The 27,113-nt window shown below is 40.1% G+C and overlaps 1 protein-coding gene across 2 annotated transcripts in view; it reads right to left on the reverse strand.

The window, feature by feature from the left end:
• LOC126355901 (acetyl-coenzyme A transporter 1) overlaps positions 1-27,113 on the reverse strand; it is an 82,898-nt gene that overhangs the window by 10,082 nt on the left and 45,703 nt on the right. For both annotated transcript variants that reach the window (XM_050006411.1, XM_050006410.1), the window contains exons 7-8: positions 15,460-15,577; positions 11,725-11,940 (exon numbers count right to left, since the gene is read on the reverse strand). In XM_050006411.1, the coding sequence (XP_049862368.1) occupies positions 11,725-11,940; positions 15,460-15,577 (334 nt within the window). The remainder of the gene's footprint in view (positions 1-11,724; positions 11,941-15,459; positions 15,578-27,113) is intronic.

Here is a 27,113-nt window from a genome sequence, read left to right on the forward strand (position 1 = left end):
ATGGAAACCCAGTTCTCAGCAAAGAAGGGAAAGCAGAAAGGTGGAAGTAGTATATAGAGGGTCTATACAAGGGCGATGTACTTGAGGACAATATTATGGAAATGGAAGAGGATGTAGATGAAGATGAAATGGGAGATTCGATACTGCGTGAAGAGTTTGACAGAGCACTGAAAGACCTGAGTCGAAACAAGGCCCCGGGAGTAGACCACATTCCATTGGAACTACTAACAGCCTTGGGAGAGCCAGTCCTGACAAAACTCTACCATCTGGTGAGCAAGATGTATGAGACAGGTGAAATACCCTCAGACTTCAAGAAGAATATAATAATCCCAATCCCAAAGAAAGCAGGTGTTGACAGATGTGAAAATTACCCAACTATCAGTTTAATAAGTAACGGCTGCAAAATACTAACGCAAATTCTTTACAGACGAATGGAGAAACTGATAGAAGCCGACCTCGGGGAAGATCAGTTTGGATTCCGTAGAAATGTTGGAACACGTGAGGCAATGCTGATCCTACGAATTATCTTAGAAGAAAGATTAAGGAAAGGCGAACCTAGCATTTGTAGACTTAGAGAAAGCTTTTGACAATGTTGATTGGAATACTCTCTTTCAAATTCTGAAGGTGGCAGGGGTAAAATACAGAGAGTGAAAGGCTATTTACAATTTGTACAGAAAGCAGATGGCAGTTATAAGAGTCGAGGGGCATGAAAGGGAAGCAGTAGTTGGGAAGGGAGTGAGACAGGGTTGTAGCCTGTCCCCGATGTTATTCAATCTGTATATTGAGCAAGCAATAAAGGAAACAAAAGAAAAGTTCGGAGTAGGTATTAAAATCCATGGAGAAGAAATAAAAACCTTGAGGTTCGCCGATGACATTGTAATTCTGTCAGAGACAGCAAAGGGCTTGGAAGAGCAGTTGAACGGAATGGACAGTGTCTTGAAAGGAGGGTATAAGATGAACATCAGCAAAATCAAAACGAGGATAATGGAATGTAGTCGAATTAAGTCTAGTGATGCTGAGGAAATTAGATTAGGAAATGACACACGTCAAGTAGTAAAGGAGTTTTGCTATTTGGGGAGCAAAATAACTGATGACAGTCGAAGTAGAGAGGATATAAAATGTAGACTGGCAATGGCAAGGAAATCGTTTCTTAAGATGAGAAATTTGTTAACATCGAGTATAGATTTAAGTGTCAGGAAGTGGTTTCTGAAAGTATTTGTATGGAGTGTAGCCATGTATGGAAGTGAAACATGGACGATAAATAGTTTGGACAAGAAGAGAATAGAAGCTTTCGAAATGTGGTGCTACAGAATAATGCTGAAGATTAGATGGGTTGATCACATAACTAATGAGGAGGTATCAAGTAGAATTGGGGAGAAGAGGAGCTAGTGGCACAACTTGACTAGAAGAAGGGATCGGTTGGTAGGACATGTTCTGAGGCATCAAGGTATCACCAATTTAGTATTGGAGGGCAGCGTGGAAGGTAAAAATCGTAGAGGGAGACCAAGAGATAAATACACTAAACAGATTCAGAAGGATGTAGGTTGCAGTAGGCACTGGGAGATGATGAAGCTTGCACAGGATAGAGTAACATGGAGAGCTGTATCAAACCAGTCTCAGGACTGAAGACCACAACAACAACAACAACAACAATCAATTAATTATCCCATACAGTATATTACATTAATGACAAAATAATTTAATTTGATGGATAAAAAAATCTACTCTCCAAGTGGTGGCAGAACTCAAACATAAAAGAAGGTTACAATTAGGCAAGTTTTCTGAGGTAGTGGTTCCTTCTTCAGGCAGAAGGGTTGAAGGGTAGGGAATAGCGATGAAGGAAAAGGACTGGAAAGGTCTACAAAAAGGGGTAGATTTTGAGAAAGTCTGCCAGAACTGAGGGTCAAGTAAGTTTCCCCTGACCTGACGTTCTCGGTGACTTTCACAAAATCTACCCCTTTTCCTCTCCAGTCCTCCTCTCTGTACAAGAAAAAATTATAATGCTTTATCTCCAATCCTTTTCAACTAATTTCTGGAGAAAATCATAAGAACATTGTGTGGACAGAATTCCCAGATCATAAAATTTCCCAAATAATGCTAGAGGGAGAGATGAGGTAAATTGCTTAGCATTTTCTGACAATTCTGCTATGCTTCCAGACAGTCTAACAAATGCAGTGATGCAAATCAATTTCTTTATGGATTTAGCCAACAATGCAGTGACATAAACAATTCTCTAAAATTTTTATTTTTTATATATCTGGGAGAAATAGTCTACTATAAAAGGTTTAGAAAAATCTGCCATACAGGAAAGAATCCACAAGGTGGAAGGAGTTTATGTTATCATAAAGGACGTTTACAACAAAAAATGATTATTTAAGAACTCTAAATTAAAACAGTAACTAACACAGGATGACTATATGCCAAATATTCGATTCATATGTTGGATAAACTAGAAGCATTAGAGAGAAGAATAATAAGAAAAATACTAGGTCTCATGAAAACAACACACTCATGGAAATTAAGTAGTAATGCTGCAGTATATCAAAATGTAGAAAATATAACTGGCAATAAGAAAGATGAGAATGATAATCTTGCTCATTTATATAGAATGAACAACAACAGTTTTAGTAAATAGATTTCCAAATATCTTTGGCAAAAATAATCAACTACAAGCTGGATTCAAGAAGTCAAGTAAGATTTACAAAGAAATAACATAAGAGAAGAAGAAACAACAGCCAGGGACAGTTTTACAGTAAAGGGATTCTGAGGCATGAAAGAAAATAAAACAGATTCATAATGACTGAGGAGAGGAAAAAGCAACACAGTGAAAGAACGCAGGAATACTCAAAGGACCAATGAGAGAATAACAATAGATGAAGAAATTCAATTGATAACTGATTATTGGAAGGCCTATGTGAGAGGAAAAATAAATAATGGTAATAATTAATAATAATAATGTCAAAATAACAATGGCCAATAAAATTATCACTTAACAGGCAAAATAGAAAGAATTCTAATCAAACAGAACAATTGAAAGAGAAGGGTTGTGGTGAAAGGAAACCGCTACATACAAAAATAAGGATGGCATACTGAATTACAGAAATTGGTTGTGTGGTGAAAGGTCTGGATGTATTGAAATGAAGGATTTATCCTCGAACTTGTAATGGAGTGTCATTTGAGTGGAAAGGGCCAACTTATCAATCGTGGAACCTTCTGAAACCACACGCTGTGGAACTCTCTAGCTCTATAATCCACACTACTTAACAGTCGACCATCTGCCTGAAGGTCTTACCTAGCTAGCCAATGAGGGCAAAATGTCTGTCACTGCTCACGCAAGCATAGGCCTTCTCAGGTTTTATGAAAAGGATTAAAATGACTTACTTTCAAAAATCTAGAAATTACTCTGTTTCAGGTACAGTCCGTGTCTCTCAGGATCACTTTGGTGTGGCATGGAGATGTAGCCTGACTGACAGTTTAGGTAACTTACATCAGTATCTCCCTCCCCATTGGCTGGTCTGCATCTCATGAGTTGATCTGGAGACTACCATTCCACAGGCCACATCTCATCTCTCCATGAAATCCTCCTATTTGCCTCCTAATTAACTGATGTTTATGGTGTTCTGAACAGACATTATAATACTTCTTTGTTTTAATTCATAATTCTACAAACATCATTCCTCTCTACTAAAAGACTACAATATTATTGACACTTGGCCAGCCTTTGAGTCCTCATAGCTTCATAAATCTATACTTGATTGCATAAGGAAACTCTCCATACCATCAAGAACAGTTTGCAATCAAAGAAATCTTGACAAATTTATATGGTATGAAGAATCATCTTTAAACAATGGAAAGTCCAGGACACAGTAACAACAATACGGAAACGATAGATTGATACTCACAACATAGAGGGACGTTGAGCTGCAGACAGAACGGCCTTTAGTGCCCTGAGCCAATGACCATGTGTGTGTGAGTTGTTCTGGTATGAATGTGAGAGATCTTTCTACTTTTACATCTACATGTGTACTCTGCAAATCACTATGAATGGCAGAGGATATGTTCCATTGCACAAGTTATTACAGTTTCTTCCCATTGCATTCACGTACAAAGTGTGGGAAGGATTGATATTTAAATGCCTCTAAGTGTGCTGTAATTAATATAATCTTGTCCTCAAAATCCCAAGGGGAGTGATACACAGGGGGGTTTCAGTATATTCCTAGTCATCATCTAAAGATGGCTCTTGAAACTTCGTAAGCAAGGATTCACAGGGTAAGTTACACCTATCTTCAAGAGTCAGTCAGTTCCGTTTCTTCAGCATCTCTGTAACACTCTTCTACACATCAAGCAAACCTGCGACCATTCGTGCTGCCCTCCTCCATAAAGTGCAATATCCCCTGTCAGTCATAGTTGTTATCGGTCCCACATATTTCAGCAATATTCTAGGATTGGTCGCACAAGTGATCTGTAAGCAATCTCGTTTGCAGATGGATTGCACATCCCCAGTATTCTATCAATAAACCTAATTCACCCACCTGCCTTATCCATGACTGATCCTATGTGATCATTCCATTTCATATCCCTACAAATGGTTACACCTATGTATTTGTATGAGTTGACTGAATTCAACGGTGACTCATTTATATCATAGTCATAGGATAATATGTCTTTTTTCTGAATTGCGTAATTTTACATTTTTGAATATTTAAAGCAAGTATCCAATCATTGCACCACTTTGAAATCTTATTAAGGTCTGTCTCACTACTTATGTTGCTTTTTTCATATAGTATCACACTATAGACAGCTTTGTCATCTGCAAAAGTCTGAAGTTTCTAACAATATTGTCCATTGAGGTCAATATATACAAAATGAACAGCAAGGGGCCCAATGCACTCTCCTGGGGCTCACCCAAAGTTACTTCTACATCCGTTGATGACCCTCCATCCAGCATAACACGCCTCGTCCTCCCTACCAAGAATTCCTCAGTCCAGTCACAAATTTTGCTAGATACTCCATACAATCATAATTTTGATAATAATTGTAGATGTGGGACTGAATCAGATGCATTTTAGAATCAGGAAATACTGCATCTATTGGATTGATTTGATCCAAAGCTTTCTGTATGTCATGTGTGAGTTGGGCTTCATATAACTGATGTTTTCGGCATCCATGCTGACTGGCACGGAGGTGGGCATTCTGTTTGAGATCCCTCATTATGTTTGACCTCAGAATATGTTCTAAGATTCCACAACAAATTGACGTCAAAGATAATGGACAGTGGTTTTGTGGATCACCTCTACTACCATTTGTGTGTGACCTGTGCTTTCTTCCACCTACTTGCCATGGTTTTCTGTTCGAGGACAAAAAAAGGGGGCCGACACCACTGCGAATTCAGTATAGAATCTGATAAGGATTTGATCTGGCCCTGGAGCTTTGTTCAATTTTAATTATTCTAGCTGTTTCTCAACATGACTGAAACTGACACTTATTTCACTCATCTTTTTAATAGTGTTCTCCTTTATTTTCCTCTGTAACGGAAGAGAGTTAAGCATATCTGCTTTTGCTTTGCCACCTCCAATTTCAGTTTCTGTCTCACCTGCAAGTGACAGGACGCTAACTTTGGTGTCATTAACAGTCTTTATATATGGCCACAATTACTTTGAGATTTGTGGAAGATCATTTGGCAAAATTCTGCAGTGGGAGTGGTTGAAGTCTCCACACATGGGTCTCGTGACAACCAAGTGCGTTTCATTCAGTATCTCTCTATCCATAACCCTATGCTTTGTTTTACACCTATTTGCAGCAGTCTCTGTTTATTCATAAGTTTCTTTACTGTTACTATACCATGGATGGTCACATCTACATCTACATCTACATCTACATCTACATCCATACTCCGCAAGCCACCCGACGGTGTGTGGCGGAGGGTACCCTGAGTACCTCTATCGGTTCTCCCTTCTATTCCAGTCTCGTATTGTACGTGGAAAGAAGGATTGTCGGTATGCTTCTGTGTGGGCTCTAATCTCTCTGATTTTATCCTCATGGTCTCTTCGCGAGATATACGTAGGAGGGAGCAATATACTGCTTGACTCTTCGGTGAAGGTATGTTCTCGAAACTTTAACAAAAGCCCGTACCGAGCTACTGAGCGTCTCTCCTGCAGAGTCTTCCACTGGAGTTTATCTATCATCTCCGTAACGCTTTCGCAATTACTAAATGATCCTGTAACGAAGCGCGCTGCTCTCCGTTGGATCTTCTCTATCTCTTCTATCAACCCTACCTGGTGCGGATCCCGCACTGCTGAGCAGTATTCAAGCATTGGGCGAACAAGCGTACTGTAACCTACTTCCTTTGTTGTCGGATTGCATTTCCTTAAGATTCTTCCAATGAATCTCAGTCTGGCATCTGCTTTACCGACGATCAACTTTATATGATCATTCCATTTTAAATCACTCCTAATGAGTACTCCCAGATAATTTATGGAATTAACTACTTCCAGTTGCTGACCAGCTATTTTGTAGCTAAATGATAAGGGACCTATCTTTCTATGTATTCGCATCACATTACACTTGTCTACATTGAGATTCAATTGCCATTCCGTGCACCATGCGTCAATTCGCTGCAGATCCTCCTGCATTTCAGTACAATTTTCCATTGTTGCAACCTCTCGATACACCACAGCATCATCTGCAAAAAGCCTCAGTGAACTTCCGATGTCATCCACCAGGTCATTTATGTATATTGTGAATAGCAACGGTCCTATGATACTCCCCTGCGGCACACCTGAAATCACTCTTACTTCGGAAGACTTCTCTCCATTGAGAATGACATGCTGCGTTCTGTTGTCTAGGAACTCCTCAATCCAATCACACAATTGATCTGATAGTCCGTATGCTCTTACTTTGTTCATTAAACGACTGTGGGGAACTGTGTCAAACGCCTTGCGGAAGTCAAGAAACACGGCATCTACCTGTGAACCCGTGTCTAAGGCCCTCTGAGTCTCGTGGACGAATAGCGAGAGCTGGGTTTCACACGACCGTCTTTTTCGAAACCCATGCTGATTCCTACAGAGTAGATTTCTAGTCTCCAGAAAAGACATTATACTCGAACATAATACGTGTTCCAAAATTCTACAACTGATCGACGTTAGAGATATAGGTCTATAGTTCTGCACATCTGTTTGACGTCCCTTCTTGAAAACGGGGATGACCTGTGCCCTTTTCCAATCCTTTGGAACGCTTCGCTCTTCTAGAGACCTACGGTACACCACTGCAAGAAGGGGGGCAAGTTCCTTCGCGTACTCTGTGTAAAATCGAACTGGTATTCCATCAGGACCAGCGGCCTTTCCTCTTTTGAGCGATTTTAATTGTTTCTCTATCCCTCTGTCGTCTATTTCGATATCTACCATTTTGTCAACTGTGCGACAATCTAGAGAAGGAACTACAGTGCAGTCTTCCTCTGTGAAACAGCTTTGGAAGAAGACATTTAGTAATTCGGCCTTTAGTCTGTCATCCTCTGTTTCAGTACCATTTTGGTCACAGAGTGTCTGGACATTTTGTTTTGATCCACCTACCGCTTTGACATAGGACCAAAATTTCTTAGGATTTTCTGCCAAGTCAGTACATAGAACTTTACTTTCGAATTCATTGAAAGCCTCTCGCATAGCCCTCCTCACACTGCATTTCGCTTCGCGTAATTTTTGTTTGTCTGCAAGGCTTTGGCTATGTTTATGTTTGCTGTGAAGTTCCCTTTGCTTCCGCAGCAGTTTTCTAACTCGGTTGTTGTACCACGGTGGCTCTTTCCCATCTCTTACGATCCTGCTTGGCACATACTCATCTAACGCATATTGTACCATGGTTTTGAACTTTGTCCACTGATCCTCAACACTGTCTGTACTTGAGACAAAACTTTTGTGTTGAGCCACCAAGTACTCTGAAATCTGCTTTTTGTCACTTTTGCTAAACAGAAAAATCTTCCTACCTTTTTTAATATTTCTATTTACGGCTGAAATCATCGATGCAGTAACCGCTTTATGATCGCTGATTCCCTGTTCTGCATTAACTGATTCAAATAGTTCGGGTCTGTTTGTCACCAGAAGGTCTAAAATGTTATCGCCACGAGTCGGTTTTCTGTTTAACTGCTCAAGGTAGTTTTCAGATAAAGCACTTAAAAATATTTCACTAGATTCTTTGTCCCTGCCACCCGTTATGAACGTCTGAGTCTCCCAGTCTATATCCGGCAAATTAAAATCTCCACCCAGAACTATAACATGGTGGGGAAATCTACTCGAAATATTTTCCAAATTATTCTTCAGGTGCTGAGCCACAACAGCTGCTGAGCCCGGGGGCCTATAGAGACATCCAATTACCATGTCTGAGCCTACTTTAACCGTGACCTTCACCCAAATCATTTCACAATTCAAATCTCCGTCAATTTCCTTCGATACTATTGCACTTCTTATCGCTATAAACACGCCTCCCCCTTCACTGTCCAGCCTATCTCTGCGGTATACATTCCAATCCGAGTTTAGCATTTCATTACTGTTTACGTCTGGTTTCAGCCAACTTTCTGTTCCTAGTACTATATGGGCGTTGTGACCGTTTATTAATGAGAGCAGTTCTGGGACCTTTCTATAGACGCTCCTGCAGTTTACTATAAGCACATTAATATTGTTATTCCTTGTTGCATTTTGCCTACTGCCTTGCCGCATCTCAGGAGGCGTCTTGTCGGGCCTAGGGAGGGAATTCTCTAACCTAAAAAAACCCCATGTGCACTCCACACGTACTCCGCTACCCTCGTAGCCGCTTCCGGCGTGTAGTGCACGCCTGACCTATTCAGGGGGACCCTACATTTCTCCACCCATTATGAACTGTTCCACTGGGTACATATCTGTCCAGTACACCGTCAACTATTCCTTTAAACTTGAGCCATAGTGCCTCTATATGCTCCAGTCCTGTGTTAAAAGTTTAAAGGTGCTCACTGAGATACTACAGTAGTGCTTTTTATCTAACCTACTGAACATATATATCCTCCTAACTGTTTAACTTGCCCTTTTTATTTTGGTACTCATTATCGCCACAAATGTTTCATGGTCACTGATACTATTTTCAATGTGGACATCCTCATAGTGGTTAGGTCTATTTGTAGTCATTAGCTCTAACATAATTCCATCATCAGTGAGGTTCCAAACCACTTGTTCTAGATAGTTTCCAAGAAGGCATTTAGTAATGTTTCAAAGGATGTCCTGTCACAGCCACCACTAACAAAACGGTAGCTTTCGCAATTGACTGTTAGGTGATTAAAATCTCCACCAATGATTACAGCACAGTTGGGGAACTTAAGTACAAATGGCCTGAGCTTCTGTCTACTTAGTGGGCGACAGAAGGATCCAATTATCATTTTATGCTCTTCCTTGATAATTAGTCTTGCTCAAACAATCTCGCATACAGCTTTAATTTCTGTTTCAGTGGATATGAGTATCTTGTCTACGGTGACAAATACGCCATCTCCATTTCCCAGTAACCTAACACTTAAATTTTCACCAAAAATCTCATTGCAACCAATTTTATGTTTTAACCAGCTTTCTGTACCTAGTTATATGTGAGCTTCACTGCTTTTCAGGAGCATTTCAAACTCTGGCACTTTGTTGTGACGGCTGGCACTTTGTTGTGAATGCTTTGGCAGTTATCTACTAAGTTTTAATACTCCTTCCTACGGAGGAGGGGGGCATCCCTTTGGGTCTTACACTGATATTTCTGAGTCTCCTACAGCTATTGTTACCTGGACTGGATGGAGAGGCACCTAATTTAAAAAGAAAACCCTTTTGTGCACCCACTGCACAGTCAGCTACTTGGGTATCAGCCTCTGATGTGGAGTGGATAGCAGACCCATTTAGGGGAACCCTAAAGTTCCCAATCCTATGGCACAAACCCAGGAAGTCACAGACTACCTTCTCACAGAAACTTCTCTGCTTCAGTCCTTCTGATAACTTCAATATTTCTGGCATTCTTTCTCATTGTGCCTGCCACCAACTCATCACCTCCTATATATGGTGAGCAGCAATCTACCCTTTCCATATTAAGTATAATTTTTATTATCCAGTCCACCAACTCCTAAACAGTGACGCAATAGTAGCAACGAACTTCCTCACACTGGCTGTATACACTCGTGGTATGTGTGTTTCCACATCTTGGTCACCTGTCCTATGGAAGTTGCTGATTGTCTCACAGGTGACGGCATAGCATGTCCCAATCTGCTACACTAGAGGATGCCAGGCATTCCTAAACATTGATATAATTGAAGCAGCCATATTGCCTCATTGCCATATTGTAGACACATGGTTGACGGCATATGAAAGTTCGGGTCTGGCCATGAGGCATGCTCCGATAGCCTAGTGGTACAGCTACCGCTCACGATAAATGGGAAATTGACTCATGTCTCATTTCCACCCCTTGGTCACTCTTCCAATAGCAGTTGCTGATGCCCAGCTGACTGACACACGTAAAAACAGTGTGTATCAGATGCTACTGCACTTTGGAATGACAGGAATTGCCATCTAGACCTAATTTAAGCATAACTCAAACAGCAGCAAGGCATACCTAGCATGGACTTCCTCCATAAGCACAGTCTATGCCACCTGTCACCACGTCTATCTAGTGTGCCACCATGCTAACCACACTACTTACTACAGCCAGTAAGGTAGTAGTCACATTATATGAAACAACCTCTTCCGGGCATTTTGAGTTACAATTCAACAAACTCATGACAGAACATTTCACCATATGATCTTACTGGTGTATAGGCAGACTCAATTTCCTTCTGCCTATACTCAAGGTTGTCCTATGATGTACTGATAAAGAAACTGCGCATTAAGTTGGTAGTCAGTGGGGAGATGGTAAGTAGTATGTATCATTTACAAAGATGGCCATCCCACCTTTAATCTCTCCCCAATGAGATCATCCTTCTGTAGGGGCTGTCCTACTCAGTACAAAAGCATCAGAATTTCTGAAATGTGTTTTTTGATTAGAATTTCCCTAGCTATAAGTTTTGGATTTTTTCACATATGTGCTGAACACATTTATGTTCCCGTGTTGCAATGGAAACATTTTACTGATACTGCTTTTTATTTTACTTACATACTGACCAAAATATTGATCTGTGAAGGTTGAAGATAAACTTAGTATTATTTATTCTTTGCAGAGAAGTTGTTGTTACACTTAGTAGACAACAGTTTCACAAGTTGGACATGAAATGTCTAAACAACAAATGGTTGTCGTTACAACTGCTGGCTCTGCCCAACTCCTTCCAAATTTCCCAGCCTTACTCACTACACAAAACAGAGACTAACTGAATGAATCAGGGTGATCACACAAATCTATCAAATAAGGATATTGTCTGAGAAACAAGCTTATCCTACACTATGTTATGAATCATTAACACAAAACAATTTGTGAACCACTTTGCATCAAATTCTGTCAATAAAAATGTTATTCTCAAAGTTTCCAAGTATATTTGAAAGACTTTAGAGCCAAGAATATTAATCCAATTTAGAAATTTCATATGAAACTATTCCTAGTCTAGTAGCATGTCAGGATAATCACACAAAAGGGAAAATTTAATTCACAAACTGTCAAATTCACTGAGAGGCAGGTGAGCAGCCAGCACCAGCTTTCAGGAGGCACAATTCCATTCACTCTTTCGAAAAATCACCCATAACATTGAAAACATACCTGCTTTTCTGATTCAGAACTACAGTTATTGTCTTGGGCCATACTGCATGCCTTGTAAGTTAGTCCATCAACAAACCACAAAGCAACCGTTGCTGGCCAGTTTCCACCCAAATTTGCCACTGTATTAAGCAAGGTCATGTATGTTCCTCCAACAGCTGGATCACTTATACGTGCAAAGAATGCCATCACAGCAACAAACATGCTGTATAAAGCCACCTGCAAATTTTTTAATGGGATGGTAGTAAAAATATTAGAAACAAAATAGTAGTGAAAATTTAGGTGACTGACTTCCATATGAAAATTACATTAACAATACAAGAAAATATGGCACTTATACAATGAAGCACAGTCTGCTGAAAATCAGCAACTTTAAAAACGCTGTGTGTGTGTGTGTGTGTGTGTGTGTGTGTGTGTGTGTGTGTGTGTGTGTACATATACATAAATGTCAGGAAGGTGTGACATCCTCAAAACAAAAAATATGTTAATGTAGCTAACACATTTCCAGGTACCATATGGAGAAGCACTGATTTTCACACATGTACCTGAATGATTCATGTTGGTTATCCAACTTATGAAATCACACACGAGTATGCCTTATGAAGGCGGGTGTGTATAAAATCCTTTGAGAGATGGAAAAATGACCAAATCATTCCAGACTGGTGTGTAGAACAGCAATGTTATATCTTGCTACTACAGCTATACACTACATTGAAAAACGCTCTCTACGGACTGTGGAAATGTCAAAATTTTTGCATCAACATCACCTTTCTGGGACACAGTCATCAAGAATGCTAGCCATCTACAGACTTTGGTAATGTCAAAATTTTCATGTCGACATCACCTTGTTGGGATACAATCATCAAGGATGCTACAGAAGTCTGCCTGACAAAGGACTTACTCTATTATACTGTATAAACATTTCATAATTGTTATGACCTATACTCTTGCTCTCCTTGGCAACAATTAAATGTTTTTTCATCTTATTTTGATAAACAGTATAACACTCACTATAGACTTTCTGAAATTTTTTATTACCCAAAATTCTACAGCATGACAAATTACTACTAACTAAACAAAGGTGTTAGAAATCTAGACCTTGGAATTGCATACACTTGAAATAATCACAAAAGGTTAGATGTTTTTATTTAACTTTAACTGAATTTCCCATTAGAGCTTGACACAAAGTGGCAATGCAGGGCTAAGAAGCTGAGTCAGTTGGAGATCCAAAAAAAATTTTTGGCACGATACCAAACAAATGCTTCCTTTTAAATTTGTATTTAGAGCCTCTCTCATTGCACAACAAGATAAAGAATCAATTTAGTCCTTAAAATGACAACTATGCAACATAAAGACAATATGGAACCTGGGAATGCCCCTGAACCGCACTTTGAAGTGCCTAACATTCGTATGTGAATGGTAAGTGCAAGACCCCAGCTTCACTCCCAATCTGGTACACAATTATACTTTTTTCCAAAACAGGACAATGTTTGAATTCCACATTTTCAGTCATACGGCTCTGGAGCACTTCCTCTGGGATAATAAAATCCATTATCTGATGTACAAGGCATTTCTGTGTTCCTGCCATCCAACTTCTTGTAATAATTTGCATCACACCAAGCTTCGTCAGTGTGGTAAGTAGTCCACCACTATTTCAATTTCCTATTTTCAGCAAGACTTTGTCTCTTCTTCTTGCTTTTCGATTATTTTCTAACAGCACTGATTTTTTTGTTAAACTATTTGTATCTGAAGCTCAATTTCCAAACAATGTATCAAAGGACTGGTTCAGTCATATAAAAATAGTCATCCATTTCAGTTTTCAACTTTTTGAAGAGGTCATAGATTTTTCTTCTGCTGATTCCTTGTGTAAAACTGTTTGATAGCAATATCTGTTGCATGTTGGAATGCCCCCCCCCCCCCCCCCCCAATAAAAACAAGTTAAAAGTTCCTTTAAAATCTCTTTGTAGTCTCTTGACATTCCTTTCAGTATACTTCTGCTAATACTCAGACATTCAGCAGTTCTTGGTGCAGTACGTGATATGGAACAGCTCATGTCCCCCTTTTTTCGGCTCAAAATACACAAATCACAACATTTTAAAAGAGGCATGGTCTTACATATGAACAAGGGGGTGGAATGGTGGTGTAGGGGTGGGGGGAGAACCACAATGCCTATCACACACAAGTCGGAGTGTGGGGAACCACAATGCCTATCACACACTAGTAAACAATGCAAACAGTAGCACACGTAATATTTATCTAACAAGAAACTGCATCATAAATAAGGTAGCAATTCCCAAGGAAATTAAAAGTGTTATATTTACTACAGCAGAGCTTGTATATTCACATTTGTCTTCTTCGTTCATTCACATTAACCTAATTGACTATAATCTAAATAATGGCAAACTGGAGAACACCAAAGTCTACCAATAAACAGAGAAGGCTTCTACCTCCTAACTGTGCAAAGGTGAGATCCGTGAAAATATGCTTTGATAACTGCGAATTTCCAATGTTAGCAGTTCCCAAAATAGAACACTTTCGTATACATGTTAACTCTTTCCAGATATGTCACTCCCTTTTAACCAAAAATAAATGAAGACACTTTCACAATTTTGATGAGGTGTGACACGACAATGCCATCATGCAATGGAGCCACAAGACATTATTGAAGCCAAGGCATTATAACATAGCAAATATATGAAAATATTCCACACTGTATGAATACAAATTATGTAAATAAAAACTGAAGGTGAAAAACAACTAAAAAGATGCCGAAAAATGCCTGTAAATTAGATGCCACTATACTGTGAAATATTTCTGCAAGTATTTGCATGTAAAATATGTGTAACTGTATCCACTGATTTAGTTAACCATTTCTGCCAAACAACCTTACGGTCAGGCATCTGCAGAGCAAAATTAACATTTATTATGACCTTGAATTAACTCTGCTAGTTTGTATTTAATTTTATAACTGACAAGCTGCCAATGTCACAATCTCTGTGATTGTATGCAGCGTAAAAAAGTTTTGATTTAACTGATGATGATGTCTGGTTTGTGGGACACTCAACTGCACGGTTATCGGTGCCTGTACAAATTCCCAACCTATGCTCGGTCCAAACTTGCCACTTCCATGAAGATGATGACAACACAAACACCCAGTCATCTTGAGGCAGGTGAAAATCCCTTACCCCGCCGGGAATCGAACCCGGGACTCCGTAATAGGGAAGCAAGAATGTGACCGTGAGACCATGAGCTGCGGACTTAACTTTACTGATCTTATTATGATTAAGTGCAATCTACAGTCTTGCTTAATGAATTTTATGAACAGGAAATTTGTTGAAATGTATCAGACTGATGATGTTATTTGGCTAAGAGTCACAAGAAATAGTTCAAATGGCTCTGAGCACCATGCAACTTAACTTCTGAGGTCATCAGTCGCCTAGAACTTAGAACTAACTAACCTAAGGACATCACACACATTCATATCCGAGGCAGGATTCGAACCTGCGACCGTAGTGGTTGCTCGGTTCCAGACTGTAGCGCCTAGAACCGCACAGCCACTCCGCCCGGCGCAAGAAATAGTCACTGAAGACACTATTTACAAGCTAACACTGCAAGATAGGCACCAATATGCAAACATACATATTGGCTTGCTGCAGGATCCTGGGTTACTCACAAGAAATGATAGCAGAACAAAGCAAAGTAACATTAGCAGGAATTCTTTCTCAACCAGGGACTTACCTGATGTAATCCATAAACAATAATTACCATAACATAGTAATGTATTGGTATAATGCCATCATGAATGAAGCTAGGTGTGATCCACACTAAAAGTGCAGCAATAAGGCCACATAGCAATCTGAAAATAAAAGTGCAACTTGTGAGTCACGGAACTTCACATTGTAACAAAGATATTTCATCTCTCTCTCTCTCTCTCTCTCTCTCTCTCTCTCTCTCTCTCTCTCTCTGTGTGTGTGTGTGTGTGTGTGTGTGTGTGTGTGTGTGTGTGTGTCTCCCTTTTTACTCTCCCCCTCAGATAAACACACTACTCAGCTGGATACAATTTTGAACAAAGATTACATTCAGGAAGTGATATTCAACAAAGCTAGAGACAAGATTAAAAAGACTGTATGTACATAATATATGTAATTGCACTCTAGTGATTAAAGACATTAGCAGTTAAGACACAATTATCTCATTTAAGTTTGATGAACAACTTTTTTCCCTTCCAGACTGGGACTGTAGGGTCAACAGGCACACAAATAGAACTGAGAATGTTGCTGAGATTGTGGATAATGTCCTTCAGAACTAACTCATACAAAAAATTAAATACAGTAGTTGGGTGGGTCAGCAAGAAAGTGCACTGCAGTCAAAACAGCTACGACTGGTGCTATGGAATGCCACAAAAGTACAGTTCAACTGCACCCAAAAGGGGTGGTAATACCTACCGCTACATGCGTACTCCACAAGCCACCTTACAGTGCATGGCGGAGTGTACCTTCTACCACTAATAATCACTTCTTTTCCCGTTTCACTCCCAAATGAAGTAAAGGCTGAATAGTTGTCTGTATGCCTAGATATGAGCCTTAATTTCTCTTATCTTGTCTTTGTGGTTCTTAAGTGAAATGTATGTTGGCAACAGCAGAATTGATGTGCAGTCAGCTGCAAATGTCAGTCCTCTAGATTGTCTAAATAGTGTTTTGCAAAAAGAGTGTCACTTTTCCTCCAGGGATTCCCATTTCAGTTTAAAAAGCATCTAAAAGTGCTCAAGTGTGCACTGAGACTATCAATAACAATTCTTGCAGCATACCTCTGAATTGGTTCAATGTGTTCCATTAATCTGATCTGGTGAGAATCCCAAACACTCGAGGAAAACTCAAAAATGGGTTGCACTACTGTTCTATATGCAGTTTTCTTTAACACTTTGAGGACTGAGCACGAGTGTGGACGCTTAACCGACTGGTACTGAGCGATTTTACAGTTTTTCTGAATTTTCTACATCAGATTCTATACCACAGAAAATAGATTGCTCTTTTGCATTTAAAAACTACGTCCATTCCCTTCAGAGTACTGCAAAGAAATAAACATTTATGTTAGTGATGAGGGTTGTATATTAATTTGAGAGTATGCTGTTTTCACAGTGAAAAAAACTTTTTTTTTTTTTTTTTTTTAAGGTTTTAGGACCTCTAAGGGACATAGGATTGAAGTTGTTAGTTTTAAATGTATAACTGCTGAAATATGAAATTTTATTTTATTAATAATCACACAGTTACATTGGCTTTTGTATGAAATATTTCCAAAAATTTTGGAAAACAAAGCCCTATGTCACAGGTTTCACAATAATACCGCGTGTCTTTCCTTGAAACTTTACCATATCTGGCCTGGCTTGTTTGTGCGCATACTATGCATGTTCTCTGAGGCCACTTAGACAATATTGTGGGTGGAATTAATTTTGGAAAATGTCTTCCGCTTAGTCTGTTGATGGGTGAACTATTCTGAGAAGTGCACGAGTCTTAGAGGCCACCTTTGTGAACGAAGTTCTCTGCTAACTGTGTAATATATTCAACCAGATGTTTGCTTGTATTTTGTGACGTTTTATACAAAATGTATGAATTTACAGTCATGAGCATGAAAAAGTGAAAGAAAACTTTTTCCACCACTTTATTTGTTTTCGTTCAAAAGGACAGTACGCCATTAGCTGGTAGCTATGATCCACACCAGCTTTTTTACTATTGTAGTACAAAACACAGTATGGCTTCATTTTTTCCGCCATTCCAAATTTAGTTTTTACACTGACATTTGTTCCCATCATTTTATGCTTTGCTGTCAAAAGAAAAACATCTCTGTTGTCCTTCCATTTTACAAACAGTAAGTGATCTCGTCTGCGAAACGAAAGTTAATTTTTTCTCAATTTCTGGCCAACAAGATCCCTTGGTAGTCCTTTTCTATTTTTCTGCACAGTACCAACTGCCTTAGTTCTGCTTCGTGATGATTGGGTGTTGTGTGATGTCCTCAGTTTAGTTAGGTTTAAGTAGCTCTAAGATCTAGGGGACTGATGACCATAGATGGTAAGTCCCATAGTGCTCAGAGCCATTTGAACCATTTGACACAATCTGTCTACAAGGTGTAAAATGCTGTTATTGGCATTAGACTGTTTCCCAGAATAAATTTCACTGTTCAGGATGTACCAACTTTCACATAGCATTAAAAATCTTATGCCATATTTATTAGGCTTATTTTTCATACACACTCTAAAACTCAGTCGACCACGAAAAGGGCAAATTCCCTTATCTATAGTAATATTTTCACCTGGCTTGTAAGTCATTCCGCTTTGGGTCACGCATCTGTCGAATATAGGTCGTACCTTATGAATAGGATGGTGAACTACCTGGTTTTTAGGAATATATGTTGCGTTATCTACAAGATGTAACATTTGTAGAATTGACAAAAATCTATCTCCTGGCAGACACTTTGCCGCAAATGAGGACTCCAATGCGGGATTTGTTTACCAGTAGTCAGACAGTTTTGGTTTCTTGACTAGGCATATATGCAAAATAATGCCAAAAAAATTATACAGTTCACTGAGTTTCACTGTCGTCCATTTACGCCACACTAACTGGGGCTTCAGTTTTCCTGTAGCAATTAGTCTCTCTTTTGTCATTGTAGCGTAGCGGTTTGTCTCTCATTTGATCAGTCTCACCAGTTCTTCATCGAAAAAGTACGTGAAACAATCAAACACTGAAGAATGTTGGTCAATCCCATCCTGAATTTCACAGGATTCAGAAAAAAAGCAGGAAGCTGGGGAGTGACTGTATCATCTGTCCACTTGCCAGAAGAATATGTTAAATTGCAATGACCAGTTGTGTTTGTTGTGACAACGATGTCAACAGCCTCATCTTCAGGTCTTCCTGACGGTTCACCGTCTGAGGGATCGTTTTCATCTATAAGAAAATTCGTAAAAATTATCTTTTTTCTCACCAGGAATCAAATCACAGAATTACAGAAAATTTGGACAAAAAATACACTCCTGGAAATTGAAATAAGAACACCGTGAATTCATTGTCCCAGGAAGGGGAAACTTTATTGACACATTCCTGGGGTCAGATACATCACATGATCACACTGACGGAACCACAGGCACATAGACACAGGCAACAGAGCATGCACAATGTCGGCATGTACTGTGTATATCCACCTTTCGCAGCAATGCAGGCTGCTATTCTCCCATGGAGACGATGGTAGAGATGCTGGATGTAGTCCTGTGGAACGGCTTGCCATGCCATTTCCACCTGGCGCCTCAGTTGGACCAAGGTTCGTGCTGGACGTGCAGACCACGTGAGATGACGCATCATCCAGTCCCAAACATGCTCAATGGGGGACAGATCCGGAGATCTTGCTGGCCAGGGTAGTTGACTTACACCTTCTAGAGCACGTTGGGTGGCACGGGATACATGCGGACGTGCATTGTCCTGTTGGAACAGCAAGTTCCCTTGCCGGTCTAGGAATGGTAGAACAATGGGTTCAATGACGGTTTGGATGTACCGTGCACTATTCAGTGTCCCCTCGACAATGACCAGAGGTGTATGGCCAGTGTAGGAGATCGCTCCCCACACCATGATGCCGGGTGTTGGCCCTGTGTGCCTCGGTCGTATGCAGTCCTGATTGTGGCGCTCACCTGCACGGCACCAAACACGCATACGACCATCATTGGCACCATGGCAGAAGCGACTCTCATCGCTGAAGACGACACGTCTCCATTCGTCCCTCCATTCACGCCTGTCGGGACACCACTGGAGGCGGGCTGCATGATGTTGGGGCGTGAGCGGAAGATGGCCTAACGGTGTGCGGGACCGTAGCTCAGCTTCATGGAGACGGTTGCGAATGGTCCTCGCCGATACCCCAGGAGCAACAGTGTCCCTAATTTGCTGGGAAGTGGCGGTGCGGTCCCCTATGGCACTGCGTAGGATCCTATGGTCTTGGCGTACATCCGTGCGTCGCTGCGGTCCGGTCCCAGGTCGACGGGCACGTGCACCTTCCGCCGACCACTGGCGACAACATCGATGTACTGTGGAGACCTCACGCCCCATGTGTTGAGCAATTCGGCGGTACGTCCACCCGGCCTCCTGCATGTCCACTATACGCCCTCGCTCAAAGTCTGTCAACTGCACATACGGTTCATGTCCACACTGTCGCGGCATGCTACCAGTGTTAAAGACTGCGATGGAGCTCCATCTGCCACGGCAAACTGGCTGACACTGACGGCAGCGGTGCACAAATGCTGCGCAGCTAGCGCCATTCAACGGCCAACACCGCGGTTCCTGGTGTGTCCGCTGTGCCGTGCGTGTGATCATTGCTTGTACAGCCCTCTCGCAGTGTCTGGAGCAAGTATGGTGGGTCTGACACCCCGGTGTCAATGTGTTCTTTTTTCCATTTCCAGGAGTGTAGCTTACCATCACTAATGTCAAAATCTGCAATTTCATCTCATTCTGAACCACTATTGTTTAATAAAAACTCAATTTCTTCATTGTGCAAGGCCATGACGAAAATAAAGCGCAAAGCTATCAGCCGACAAAAATCTAAAGTTTTGAACTGCTGCGTGCCTGTTGTAAGTCAAGTGTGAGTGCGGCAAAGCAAATGACTCCAAATATACTCCTGTACCACCTCCAACAGTGACATATGCTGCCATCTATACTTTTTTCTTGGTACTAGGATAACCAGAGAGTACTTTCAAACCTACAGAATATGAAAGTAATGCACTGGGAGTCGCTAACATCGCCGATAATCGGTCGACGTAGGAGCTACGTTGATCGTCTTTGTTGAGTACTGTTGGACCTACGTAGGAGCTATGTCGCTCATCTCTAAAGTGTTCAAGATGATCTAATTAACTAACTCAGGCTCAACAGATCTTGAAGGCCCAACGGTACTGACCAACAGCTGTGTCATCCTCAGCTGACATGCCTCATTGGATGCAGACATGGAAGGGGAAATGATCAGCACACTGCTCTCTTCGCTATTATCAGTTTTTGTGACCAAGAATTGAGTGCTCCCCTCTTGCCAGCAGCACTTGGCAGACACAGATGGTCACCCACTCAAGTGCTGGCCAAACTCAACAGCGCATAACTGTGGCAGTCTGACAGCAACCTGTGTTAGGACTTCAGCAAGGCAGTTGGCTGTAGATGAGCTAGATTTTCCTAAAATTCTCCCAAGAAAGTGAAGCAATTTTGCACCTTCCCCACTGCCATTATTATGTGCTCATTCCATTTCATATTGCTTTGCAATGTTACATCTAGATACATAATCTAAGTGACTGTGTGAAGAAGCACTGCACTCAAATATTACTGTAATGTTTTTCCTACTCATGTGCACAGCTTACATTTTTGTACATTTAGGTCAAGCTCCCATTCATCAGACCAAAGAGAAATTCTGTCAACTCCTCCTGTATTCTTCTAGAGTCACTTAACAACAAAACTTTCTCGTACACTACAGTGTCATCAGTGAACAGTTAGAGATTTATGTTAACCATACCCATCACATCATTTGTGTGTATAAAGAACAAGAGTGACTATTGTACTTCCCTGGGCACACCTGATGATACCCTTATCTCTGACGAACACTCACCAACTTGGATAACATACTGTGTACCATTACTCATGAAGTCTTTCAGCCCCTCACATATTTGGGAATCTACTCTGTATGACTGGACCTTTGTTAACAGTCTGTGTGTAGTAAATCAGATACTCAAGTTTTAAAAAGTGACTTTACTGTGTGGTAAACGTAGCTTCCAGTGGTTCAAAATTCACATAAAAATGGCTCCTTATAACTGGCTGGATAAGTCAGTTCAGAGATCAGAAGAACACCAAAGGATACTGCCTTCACCAGAATCATGCAAAGCAAATCATTGCTTTGCTCAAACTGACACTTAGATTGAGAAAAGCAAATCATTGCTTTGCTCAAACTGACACTTAGATTGAGAAAAACTTTACCTTTTGTACGATAGCATTTATACAACCAGATTTGTAACATTTTTTTGTTTGTTTTGTTTTAAATCAGCTTCCTATTTCTGAATTATTACAAGCCTGAAGACTTCATGCTGCTAGTGTTTCGTAACCTACCCACTGTCAAATTTACCTATCAAACAACAGTGTGTGCAATATGAGTTTAATGACCACCATTTGTAAGTGATGTAACCTCCGACTCCTTGGAAAAAGCTCATTATCCACAATAATTTTTGATGCAGGGTGAGTCCCCTCTGCACTGTTATTTCATAGCAATTTATGTGACAGGCAAAGTTTGCTTCCCTTGTCTGCAGCTCACCCCCCCCCCCCCCCCTTATGGTATTAATACTGAAGCAAAAGTATACAAACTGTACAGACTGTGGAATAATGTTGGACGTCATTGTCAGGAATGCAGGATGGCAATTTGACAATAGATTCTGAGTAGTGAATAAGAGAAGAGTAGGCAGAAGTTATGTTTCTAGTGAGGAATTAAAGCCAACCTCTCATGTCCCACCTCAGCTCCCCTCGGACTGTGGTACAGTTTTGAAAAAACTGTAAATAACAACCTTAGGAAGGTACCACAAAACTGGTAACTCCATTTTCCAACCTAGCCACAACCTAGGATTCTACGGGATATTCAAGAATGTTGTTAACAATTGAGTCACAGTCACATTATTTTATTTGAACATATAATCAATTTAGGCTTAATGGCCATCAGTCACAAGAAGACAATAAAAATAAAGATATTTCAGAATTAATGAAACATTAACTTGAATGCATTACATAGAAGCTTATTACCTCATGAGGTATAATGGACTAATAATGTACGCACTGCTTAAATAATGCATAATGGCTGTTGGAAGGGGCAGTAACATAGCACCTACTTTGAAATTTTAAAGGCTTGCTATACCAGAATATATTGCGGGGATGCATAGTCAACATTTTGTTCTTATCATAAGCCTCTGTCCTCATTCTATTAGCCATGACATCAACTCTTTATACCAATTTCTCATTTTCATTACTCTCAGTAAATATTTGCTTCTTAAGGCCTGTCACCATTCTCTCCACCAGCAGCAAGATTTGCAATGGTTACCCATTATTCAAGTGACACGTACTGTTCATCAGCTTAGTTAACATCCAAGTGTCCAATGTGTCTCTGCCTTATAAAATAATATTATTTTTTATGCTTCTATGTAATAGGTTCAAGTTCTGAAATACTTAGGTTGGAACTCAAACAGTGGCAACACTGCTTTAGAGACACTATGCAATAGAATCTACTATTGTCACTGATAGCACTCATTGTTGACATACCTACCTTGCCTCCGAAAAAATGGACTTGCCCGTCCCACGTCACCAGCGTGTGCACAATCGAGGGAAAGTCACTAGTGAGCAAGCAGTCTGATGTAATGGTGTTACTATGTTTTTGAAACAGGAAAAACACAGCTGGATCAAGACTGAATGTGCCAGAGGTTGTACAGCATGACAGTGTCATAAAGGTCTTCAACAGGTGTGAGGGGAATCGGCACTGCCGTACAGAACAGTGGCACGTTGGGTAAAAGCCTTCAATGATGGTTGACAAACTGTGGCAGACATGCATCAGGCAGGTCTTCCTAGCACCTCTGAAGAAAAAGTGCATGCTGTTGCCGCATTAGTGGACAGTGATTGACGCCATATGATTCGTGAGCTTGCCCAAGAAACCAGATTAGCGCACACAACTGTGCTTCACATCCTGAAGGAACGCCTGGTCATGCAAAAAATTGCATCACGACAGGTTTTGCATAACTTGATGGAAATGGAGAAATGGATGTATTATGATGCTGCTCAGATGCACTTGGAGCTCTATGAGTGTGAAGGAGAGACTTTCTTACACCGTATTGTAACACTGGATGAGACATGGGCCCCATCGTATGATCCAAATCTGTAAAGCCAATCCAACGAATGGTGTCATGATGGGTCACTGGAAAAGTCAAAAGTACATCAGAGCCCCAGTATGGTGAAAGTTATGGTGATTCTCACGTACAGCTGTGATAGTGTCAGCCTAACGCATTACATTCCTCCACGGCAGATCATCAATGCACAGTATTACTGTTCGTGTTTGGAGCATCACCTGCGACCAGCTTTGTGGAAGAAGTGGCGACACTTTCTGGGCAACCCACCCACCATTTTGCACGACAATGTGTGGGTGCATACAGCACAAGTTGTGGCTGCTTTGTTTGGTCGATGGAACTGGGTAGTACTGTACCATCCACCATACTCTCCGGACTTAAGTTCTTGTGACTTTGATTTGATTCTGAATATGAAGGAACCACTTCGTGGCATTCATTTCAGAACTGTTCCCTGAGAGTCGACAGGCAGTAGACCAGTCCGTTCACACCATCAACAGAACAGGGTCTGCTAATGGTATACTACACCTTCCACATTGCTGGCAATGGGTTCTACACAATACTGGTGACTACTTTGAAGGACAGTCACAGGTGCAAACATGTAACTCTTTTGTATCGGGTGTGAATAAATAGTTGCCACTATTTAAGTTCCAACCTTTGTATTTACTTTTCTACCATTGTGTATTTGATGATAGCTGTAAAACTGAAACCAAATATCTTTTTCTTCTTGCCACCCTATTAGCCCTCCCTCCCCCCCCCCCCCCCCCCCCTCTTCAGACTGAATGTGTGTACCCAAAATATCTGCAAATAGTGTTAATCAGGTAAAAATGAGTGAGTGTTTTCTAAATGTTTGTGAATTATCTCACTGAAAATGACAGCCCATCTAAAAAGCTATAGAAATCACAGCTGTTGTAATATCATTTTTACAATTCATTGATTAGCCACAGTCCCACAGTCCATAACTACAACAAGGAATTATATTTATTTTTTATTTGTTTGTTGTTCACATTATCAGCTGAACATTTCATTTCACTGAACACATATTAGCAAAACTTACAACAAAAATAGAAGTAGCAGGGCTAAATCTGTATCATACAAATTAATGTGCAAGAAAAATTATCTTGATTAAAAGTAGCCCTGTCTATGGTAGTATCATACAAATTAATGTGCAAGAAAAATTATCTTGATTAAAAGTAGCCCTGTCTATGGTAGTTTTAACAACACAGAAGGATGGCATAGTCCTAGAATTAAGAAACAGCAGCCTAGATGTCAGAAACCTATGAATAATAATGCCAATCACCCTGTTGCTGTACATTCAAATTCTGTAATATCATTTCTTTCCTGACCTGTTAGTCAGTGTATCAACAAACCTGTTACAGATATTTAAAATCTTGAATTTAATGACAAATATAATACCAACATTCATTACAAACAAACGAGTAAGTAGTTCAGAAGTACACAAAGGAACAGTGATAAAATCTTCCATAAAAGGGCTGGCAAGGCAATAACAGTTTTACTTGCCACAAATAATGTACCTGCAATAAAATCTTTCAACAAAAAACTATCAATTATGTACTTGTGGTGTGTGCAAAATACTTGTCACGGGAGTAATAAACAGTAGCAAAGATGCCTCACAAAATTAACCTCCTAGCACCTAGGTTCATACACTACCTTTTTCTTTGTTATACTGTCACACAACACAGCAGGACAGGGTGCACTGTATACTACAAAATAACCTGTATAGTTTGCTTATTTAGTAATACAATTAATTGAAGAACTAATGTTAGGCATAACGCTGAAGCATTTTACTTCATCTAAAACCTACATACAAGTTATTATTGTTGTTAAAACAATTTCCATTCACTGTTGTCTGAATCTCCGACAATGGGACCACTACAGTACCAGTGAGCATTATATAGGTTCCTCTGCCACAGAGACAAAACTTGTTTCAAACGTAGCATTAAAGTATATTCTGTAATCACTGAAGTCCTCATGAAGATGATGTACTATTTTTAAGAATAAGTGACTATATATGCTTAAAATGTTATTTCCTTCTCAGTAAACAATTACCCTCAGTCATTTTTTAAATGTTTCTCATGAGATGGAGTCATTCAAAATGGCCATACTATATCTTTGATTAAGGGAATGATGATAGGTTAGGGCTCTTGATACCAGGGTCTTTAGCAACCTTACTATTCAAAAAATATGAAGAAAAGTATGGTTAAAACTTCAAAAGTTAAAAATTTCCACAAAACTCAAAATTTAAACGAACAGTCACACACTTACAGACACATAATCACCCTAACAGTAAAAAAACTTTACTGTGCCAAGCATGAAAAGGAGGGATAATACGAGAACAGAAATCAACAGAGAAAAATCTAAAACATTTTAGCAGAAAGTCTGAGTGGCTGATCACTAATTTAAAATGGATAAGTCAAATACTATGCAACACACCAAACTTAAAAGCCTAGGCTGGAGTTCAGACAATACACAAAAAAAGAGTACCAAATTGCCTCATCAATGGGTATCATAAAGGGGAGGTGCCTGCCTGGTTGAATTTAATTTTGCCCTCTTGTCAATATATAAATGTACTCCATTAAAACTGGGTGTATGACAGGTGCCACAAAGGGATGGGACATCAAGCTGCAATAAATATCCATATGTGACAGAACTATGTCCTATACCTTCTCTCCTGCCCTCCGTCGAAACTGCAACACTTGACTGTCCGCCACTCCCACTATACTATCCCTCCTCCTCCCTGCAATTATGGGCATCTTTAGAAGCTGAGGTAGTTCTTTACTGTAACCTTAGTGTAAAATATTAATATTCATCTTACCAGCAATATGGAAAGGATAGATTGCTACTCAGCACATTGGGGAGGCAGTGGGTTGCAGACAGATACAATGAAAAAGAAAATAACACATTCAGACAACTCGCACACAAATGGCCATTGCCATATCTTAGTGCAAGGCTTGAGCCTTAGCACTCATGGATGACTGTGTGTGTGTGTGTGTGTGTGTGTGTGTGTGTGTGTGTGTGTGTGTGTTTACGTCTGACGAAGGACTTGGTCTAAATGCTGAATATTTCTTGTATCATTTCTATTTGTACCTGTCTGCATCTCTGTGCATCTTCTATGTGATGTGTAACAACCTATCATTTCCTTATTGTTGTAACTGCATCCTGGACTTTTCATTGTTTAATAGTCACCACAACAGTCTTCAAAAGACAACCCTTTGTGTCACTTCCTAAGAAACTCATTGCTTGCACACAATTATTGAAAAGTCACTGCATGGTTGGGCAAGAAATGGAATGGTATTTATGTATTAGTGTATGGAATATATGTTGTAGGCTAGTAGCATCATGGAAAGTTGTCATCTGATGTGAAATGGTGGCTTGCCAGCCTTGAAGCAAAGGTTGTGTATGAACTGGTGATAAATGCTCTTATAGTCAACTTAATTCTCTTATGATGGGCTGCAACCAAAATCTTCATCTATTATGGTCTTACAGTCATATACAA

The sequence above is a fragment of the Schistocerca gregaria genome, chromosome 3, assembly GCF_023897955.1.
Source record: "Schistocerca gregaria isolate iqSchGreg1 chromosome 3, iqSchGreg1.2, whole genome shotgun sequence".
Classification (NCBI taxonomy): domain Eukaryota; kingdom Metazoa; phylum Arthropoda; class Insecta; order Orthoptera; family Acrididae; genus Schistocerca; species Schistocerca gregaria.